The sequence below is a fragment of the Terrapene carolina genome, unplaced genomic scaffold (genome assembly GCF_002925995.2).
Source record: "Terrapene carolina triunguis isolate 2854851 unplaced genomic scaffold, T_m_triunguis-2.0 Scaffold32, whole genome shotgun sequence".
NCBI classification, from domain to species: Eukaryota; Metazoa; Chordata; order Testudines; family Emydidae; genus Terrapene; species Terrapene triunguis.
Window position 1 is genome coordinate 2,097,239 of NW_020664383.1, and position 8,506 is coordinate 2,105,744.

The 8,506-nt window shown below is 37.7% G+C and overlaps 1 protein-coding gene across 2 annotated transcripts in view; it reads right to left on the reverse strand.

Annotated features, from left to right (window-relative positions):
• Nucleotides 1-880: 880 nt before the first annotated feature.
• Nucleotides 881-8,506, reverse strand: part of LOC112114226 (GA binding protein transcription factor subunit alpha) — a 41,289-nt gene continuing 33,663 nt past the window's right edge. For both annotated transcript variants that reach the window (XM_026652348.1, XM_026652350.2), the window contains exon 10: nucleotides 881-2,701. In XM_026652348.1, coding sequence (XP_026508133.1) covers nucleotides 2,473-2,701 — 229 coding nt within the window. In that variant the 3' untranslated portion in view covers nucleotides 881-2,472. The remainder of the gene's footprint in view (nucleotides 2,702-8,506) is intronic.

The window sequence follows — 8,506 nt, forward strand, 5'->3', positions numbered from 1 at the left end:
TTGAGGGGTTGTAGCACAAACAGGAAATGTATCACAAAACCAAACCTGCTGAAGACTGAAACTCTGTATGTTGTAGTTCTAGCACAAGTACAAAAAGATAAAGATGTTTTAATATTAAGGTGAAGAAAATCTGTTTTGAAGAAAGCTTGAAGTTAATTTTTTCCTCTTTTCTTGTGCTCTTTAGTTGTTGAAAATGAAATTGTGCATATTAATCTTTAAAACTAGCCGCCACTTAAAAAAAAAAAAAAAATCCGTGGAAGCTATTCTGAAAAACAAATGAATCATCACCAAAACATTAGCTGTGTAACAGTTTTTTTTATTTTACTATATTGACATTTTATGCACAAATATTTTATCAGAATAAAAATAGAAAATAATTGTTTCATGTAAAATTACCAAAAAAATTCAAAACAAAAGTAATACATAATTATTAGCAGAGTATAAGTGTCTTTATTTAAAGAGTAAAAATGTACGCAAAACCCCTGTTTTACAAAAAAATTGGGATTATACTTTTTTTTTCTGGCAGCAACAAAACAATTATATTGACATATAATATTCTACATCCTTTATTTAATTGAAGACATCAAGTTAGTCAGATTTCGCTCTTAGCTACAGGAAATTTGACAACAGCTTTATGCTGTTTGGAAAATGCATTGGTCCTTTTTTAATGAAAAGAACATGGTGGAAGAGCAGCAGATCCTACCAGGAAATAAAATGCATATAGACAAACTCAAAAGGGATAATCATATTTACTAAATTAAAGAGCTTCAACCTAATAATCAGATGTATTTACATGGGAAGTTTTGATGCCATCTTTCCTAATAGAATGGAATAAGAGTATGTATATTCAAGGGTAAAGAATCAATTTTACTTACCAGTTTCTCTTTACTTGTCAACAGCAATAACGTAGTGCTCCCACCACTCAGTTTAAGTACATTTTACATTAAGCGTCTGTCAGTGTAGCGAGATTCTTGACTTAAAAGTTTTAAGAGTAACTTGACCTTTCAACATGGTACTAAAGATTTTCTCTTATGCAATTATATTTTTACTATTTGTCAAGTGACACCACAGCTTCTCCTGATGGTTCCTTATTTAAAAAAAATCTGCTTGCAAGAACAGCAAAAATGCATGGTAACACAATATTCATACTGTTTAAACAAAGGGGCAAAAAGTAAAAAATACTCTATTCAGACTAACAGAAGAAGTCTAGCAATCCATTAATGGAGAAGCTCACAAATCATGGAGACACAGTTTTCTACATATTAACATGTATATGCTTGAATTAAGTAGTATTTATACCAGTCTCTGGATTCAGGATACATTCCAATTATATATATTTTGAAAAATTTATCCAAACCCTTAACTGTGTCCTGCTTAGGCCTCAGGAATGTGTAGTTTTGTTTCTGAGGCCTTAAAACATTATCTGAAGTTTGGAAAAAGTAATTTTAAATAAGAAACTATATTTTTTCATATTTTAATAGGGCAGACTGTACAATAATCTGGAAGTGAAACTTTAGATTTTTATAAACTTATTTGCAACTCATTTTGTTTCTAAACAGGAAAGGATTGCTGAATGTGATTAACTTAAGTCTTCAGTTCATCAAGATCAACTATAGTGCAGGTATAAGGAGTATTGGCTAATATACTCTGCAGTGTAGAGTAAAAAAAACTTCTTTTTGGGTGAGGGATACCTTTTCAAGTTTTTAATCACCTGACAGGAAAAACATGGAAATCTTTATTAATTTTCTTTTGCTGAGTAGCAAGCATAACATTTTTCAAAAGTTAAGAACTTTCCCTCATATATGCATGTTAGCTACACATTACAATGAAATACTCATAATTGGCTTTTGATCTAAGCCAGAGTTAAACATGGATCTCTTTCTTCAGCACTGATCTTCAGTTTAGTCTATTCTTAGTTTTCTTTGCTTATAAACAGAGAAATTGTCTTAAGGACTTGATGCTTTGTATTATTTTTTAATGTGTCTGTTCTTTCTGCTCTGCTTGATTAGATGAGATTAACAGGCATGTTTAAGGGCAGCTCCTGCTTTAACTGTGTACGCATCCAATTCCATTTTGTAGTTCGATAGAGAATAAAAAACAGCAGAAAGGGTTGAATTCAAACTATTGACCAGTCTATTGCCTGTAGATGCTTCACTTTTCTTAAAATGCTGGAACAAATATTTTGTAGGCCTGGACATACAACATGAACCAGTTCATCTTTCCTCACCAATTTCAGCAGACTACATGACACAGTGTGCCATTCTTCACATTGAAGAAGTTGTGGTGATCCCTTAACATACTCTGAAATATATGCTGTTAAAGATCCAAATTTATGGGAGTCTCAGTTCTTTGTAGAAAATCATGCATCATATTGTACTGTCAAGGAATAAAAAGAAGCTTCCAATTCTGATAAAGATAACTGCTCTGGGTATATAAGAAAGGCCTCAGGCTCCCACTTTCAGGTCCTAGTGCTTAATTGTCTTTCTCGGTTTGCAGGGATGCTGTAGCTAGTGCTACTGCTGTGACTGGCTGTGCAATGCCATGGAGTTGCATCTTTGCCAGTTTCTTTTGCTCACACTCTGTGACCAACCGGTTCAGCTCTGCTGCGCTATAGCCAATGAGAGTTTTCAAGTCACAGACAAATTTGTACACAAACCTCTTGCCTTGTACTTTGCAGATCATATCCCCATCATAGTAATACCTTAAATAAGAAAAACAAAGCAAAAATCAGTGCAAAGTAACAGAGCAATATTCAGTGTACGAAACCCACGCATCCACACACAATGATCACCCTTAAAGATGCTGTAGGGCTAAAAGGTAGGTTCTTTTTCTCATTGTAAGATCTTGATAAAGATTTATTTTATTCATCAACATAAAACTAGACTTCAACTCTCTTGTGCTGGAGTTGTTTTGTTTCCAACATAAATGGAAAGTGGAGACGAAGGCAGTGGAATACGAATTCTTTCTTGAATTATCTGGCTGAGCTATTGGGAGAGCAATGTTACTAAATCAATTAATCATCGCCATTACAAATCCCACAGGGACGCAGGCTGCTTGAAGACTGAGCATCACTGGGGTGACAGTACACTGGAATGGCCATTTTGCAAGATTTCATTGATTATTTTTGCCTTAGCGGCAGAGAGACTCTTGGCCATTTCAGCTACAAGGACAATTGACTAGGAGGTTGGTTTCAGTATGCACCCTCATGTACTGACCCTGTAGGTCCCATAACTTTGCCTCTTGTTTCCTCCCTTGGCGGAGAAAGCAGCTAATTTCAAACTGAATGCTGTGGTCATTGTATTCATGAATATTATGGAAAGAGTGGGATTGTATATTAATATAGCCCATCTAAAACTACAGGATACTTTTCAATAGCGAGCACTGGAGTTGCACTCTTTCCTTTGTATAATTTAAATGCAGGACCTATTAAAAAACAAAGTCAGAAGCACATCCATTATCTGTGTTTACAATTAATTATGAATGAATTACCTTTTTATGGTCAACATTTTTCATGTTTTATCACAACAGAGTTGTTACCATATGCCACACCAAACAGAATGCAGTTAAGATAACATAAAACTCTACACATGATCTATAGTACTCCAGAGACAAATTTAACTTTTTACAGTTGTATTTTGTGCTCTCCTCACCTCAGGCATTACTGAATTTGGACTTCTGAGGTTTAGTGGGATTGTGATAAATTTGTGCAAGGCACAAATATAATGATAGAAAATTACCCAGCTATGGTTCAGTTTCTCTGAAAATATCATTTGACTGGATTCCCACTCTTACCTTATGCTTCTAGCAACAGATAGCTGGAAACTCCCTTGGCTCTCAGATTTTCAACCCCTTGAAAAGCATGCTTGTGTACAGAATAAATGCCAGGTCATCTGTACTTCTGAGATGTTCTTTAGTCCTTGATAAGCAAGGAATAAAGAGGGTCTCTAATCTCCAAGCAAAATTGAGTAAATCACTGAACTAGCTTTCGCCTCCCAGTCAAATCTCTTTGGAGACACCAAATTTTGAAGATGACATACTTCAGACTAAAGCTGTGTCTACACTGTCACTTTCAATGCTAAAACTTTAGTCGTTCAGGGGTGTGAAAAAACACACCCGAGTGACAAAAGTTTTAGCGCTGAAAAGCGCCAGTATAGACAGCGCTGTGGCTCCCAGCGATAATGCTCGTTCGGGGTGGTTATTATTTTTTTTTTTATCACCGGGAGAGCTCTGCCCTAGCGATAAAGCGTGACTACACTGCCCACGTCACAGTGCTGCCACAGCTGTGCTGTAACATGGGTAGTGTAGACATACCCTAAAACAAAAACTGGAACTTTCAGAATGAGAAATACCCACGTTGGTTTGGCAAACCACAGAGACTGGTGAAGACTTCGGGTACGTCCAGACTACCCGCCGTATCGGCGGGTAGCAATCGATTTATTGGGGGTCGATATATCGCGTCTCGTTAACACGCGATATATCGATCCCCGAACGCGCTCCTCGTCGACTCCGGAACTCCACCGGAGCGAGCGGCGGTAGCGGAGTGGACAGGGGAGCTGCGGCCATCGATCCCGCGCTGTGAGGACGGGAGGTAAGTCGGAATAAGATATGTCAACTTCAGCTACGGTATTCCCATAGCTGAAGTTGTGTATCTTACATCGACACCCCCCTGTAGTGTAGACCAGGCCTTCCTGTAAGTGGAATGAAGTCTGATTAGGTGCACTTATGACTGTGGTCATTAAGAACTGAAGTAGAGCATACCACAGGGCCTTGAGAATTAAGAGTTTGTCATACATATCAAAAGGCCAAAAGTGAGGGTATCTTTGAGAGCTGATAGAGCAGCTGTCTTATGTCTCATGCTAGAAGAGACACAAGAGCTGGAATCTAGTCAGTATGGTAACTACAGAGAAATATTTATATCAGTTTTTACAGAATTTTGTTACAGATGCAATGCACAAAACAGAGAGTAAAACAAACAAATACAGAAAATGAATGAATGTTTAGGAATTCTTAATCTGTTGGTATATTTCAGATTATGTTTGTAAAGCACAAGATTAAAAATGAGCAATGTCACTTTTCTATCAAGTAATTAAATAGATACTGCTTCTGGCAATTTACTGATGGCACAGTCAAGAATACATATCAAAATACAGACCAATTGCTTTTTCTGTTCTTTGTATTCATGGAACATTACATGAACTACTTTTAATCTGCTTATTCTTCTGATAACTGGGTAGAATATCTACCACCTTCACTAGCAGCATCACCATCATTATATATTAATTACAAATTTACACAGTAGTTTTAATAAATTAGTAAACAAAACTTAAGTCACAAGTTTGTTTTTTAAACAAAAATTCAGGTTGTCAGCAAATTTTTCCCAGTGGCAGAAGGAGGCATTTAATATTGTCACAGACATCTAAATGTTAGGTAACATGTCAGTATTGACGCAGCTGCTAAAAGAAAATTACTTTGAGAAACAAAACATAAATATAATTTTTTTTTCAGTTTACGTAAATTATTATGAAAACATCCTGGTGATGAGAAAGTTATTCTTGAGTTCTTCTGCTGCTTTCACTTAGTTTGCTTATAAAAGAAAAATAAAACCTTTAAAACCACTAGTGTGATTTTGGTGTTGCAAGAAAAATTTTCATGGATACCTTACAAACGCAAATGGATATAGAATCATAGAATATCAGGGTTGGAAGGGACTTCAGGAGGTCATCTAGCCCAACCCCCTGCTCAAAGCAGGACCAATTCCCAACTAAATCATCCCAGCCAGGGCTTTGTCAAGCCTGACCTTAAAAACCTCTAAGGAAGGAGATTCCACCACCTCCCTAGGTAACCCATTCCAGTGCTTCACCCCCCTCCTAAGTGAAAAAGTTTTTCCTAATATCCAACCTAAACCTTCCCCACTGCAACTTGAGACCATTACTCCTTGTTCTGTCATCTGGTACCACTGAGAACAGTCTAGATCCATCCTCTTTGGAACCCCCTTTCAGGTAGTTGAAAGCAGCTATCAAATCCCCCCTCATTCTTCTCTTCTGCAGACTAAATAATCCCAGTTCCCTCAGCCTCTAAATTGACAATATGGAAAAAGGAATTTCACACATTTATTAATATTATTAGGGACTCTCTTTTATTAAGCTATATACAAATTTCAAATAATTTATACTTTTAAAAAGACTGGAGCAATTTAAATCAAGACAATTTAAATCATTCATTTAAAATCACTTGATTTTTCAAAAAGTCATTTATACTAATTTGAAAATTTGTGTTATGCAGCTTCAGATTGAAAATAAAAACTGCATTTACTTCAAAATAAACTTTAAATATCTCAAGCTACTGTGTCTCTTATCTGAATTTTAAAAACCCGCTATGGGCAAAAAAATCAAGATATTGAAAAATTAGGTCCTGATCCTGCAATCATTTATGCTGGTATGTAACTTTACTCACATGAACAGTGCTTAAAACTCACATAAGCATTTGCAGCATCAACCTTGTATTTTAGAGTAGGCCAAATTACCAAATAAATTGACATTAATGAAACAAAGCATTTCTGGGGAAAAGTTGGTAAACATGTTTTATTTCTTAATTTGAATGTGCTGAATTTGAAAATGAAGTTTACCAAAACTGAATTTTGAACTTTAAGGTAAGTAAAAACAAAAAATTGCTATAATTTGTAACTTAAAAAAAAAAAAAAACACACACACACAAAGTGAAGGAGAGGTACTAAATATAGACCATGTTCCTAATTTGGAATCCTGTGCTAACAGAAAATGCAGGGTGCGATCTCTGTTGAAGATCATACTCTCTGCTTCCTCTTATGATGTGATGATATGCACTTGAATTTTGTTTGTTTTGCATTAAAGTATTTACTTAATCTTAAATATCATCCTTAAGTAAGTAAGTACTTTTCAGATATTTTTGGAATTAAATGCCCTGCTATGCTTGACACTAAGTATCATACACAACATAGTATGATATAGTTTATTTCCCTAAGGTCTTCTCTTTCAAAAATATAAATTATTACTATTAGCCCTAAGCACTAATCCAACCTAAAGCTGACTTTTGCTTTTCAGTCCAAACTGTCCCCCTTTCGAGCCAGAAGCTCCAAGGGAACAAGGAACTAGTTCGGCGGCTGGCAATCGAAGTTCTGGGTTCGACTTATCGCGTCTTGTCTGGACGCGATAAGTCGAACCAGGAAGTGCTCGCCGTCGACTGCGGTACTCCAGCTAGACGAGAGGAGTCGACGGGGGAGCCTGCCTGCAGCGTGTGGACTGAGGTAAGTTCGAACTAAGGTACTTCGAACTTCAGCTACGTTATTCACGTAGCTGAAGTTGCGTACCTTAGTTCGATTTGGGGGTTTAGTGTAGACCAAGCCTAAGTGAGCTGAGTATTGATTTGGATACCTATGCCTTGGCATAAGGTACGTTCTGGTAAATATTCAATATTCATGAGGTAGTGTTTAATTATATTTATTATTATTGTCAGGTATTCCATAGATGAAACACAGAGGCAGTCTTGAACCTGAAGCATCCCTCAACAATATCTTCCAACAAGTGAAAAAGGACAGTTTTTGCTTCTAGTGAACAGGGATTGACTACAATACTAGGGGCAACCAATGCAAGACAGAAACTCAGAGATTTCTAAATAGGGATGCAACCAATAGAATTCTAACAGCTCTTCAATCTAAATGCAGGCTATAATTACTTTGGCATAACACTGTTATGCAACATATGCAGATAGAGGTAAAATTAGCAGTTTTTAAAATCCAATGAAGCTATTTCATCAACCAGTAAGGATGAACTGCAAATCCCATCTTGCATTACAATCTCCAAAACCTCAACAGTGCTTCAGAGCAAGGTCCCTCTAGTGAACTGGAGTTTTCCATCCTGGCAGAAATGCAGTTTCCAAACAAAAAACTTTCTTCTGAAACAACATTCAAAATGAACAAACAAATACCGGAGACAGCAGAGTATAAATATGAGCTTAGTATACATACAGCTGGTGTAAGTGACCTAATAGTCTCAGAATTGAAATACCACCCTAACTGTTATAAACATTTCTCGAGACAATACTAGGGTTACCATTCGTCCGGATTCTGCCGGACATGTCCGGCTTTTTTGAGTTAAAAATAGCGTCCGGGGGGAATTTGTAAATGTCCGGATTTCCCCCCAATGCAGAGAGCGCGTGGCTGACAGGGCAGCCGGCCGAATCGTGCCACTTGCATGGGGCTCCGAGAGCCAGAGCCCCTCCTCCGCTTCCCCCTCCTCTCCCCTGCAGCTTGAAATCACTCCCCTCCTCTCGCTCTCTCCCTCCCCCTCCCTGCATTCACAGATCGCCGGCTGGCTGTTCGCATCAGGCCTCCGGCAGTCTGGAGCTCCTCCCCCTGCTCCCCCGTCCCCTGCTGCCCTGCAGCACTCTGTTCTGAGCGGCAGGGTAAGGGGGCCAGGGGGTCGGAGAAGGGGCAGGGAGGTTCTGGAGGGGGCAGTCAAGAGACAGGGAG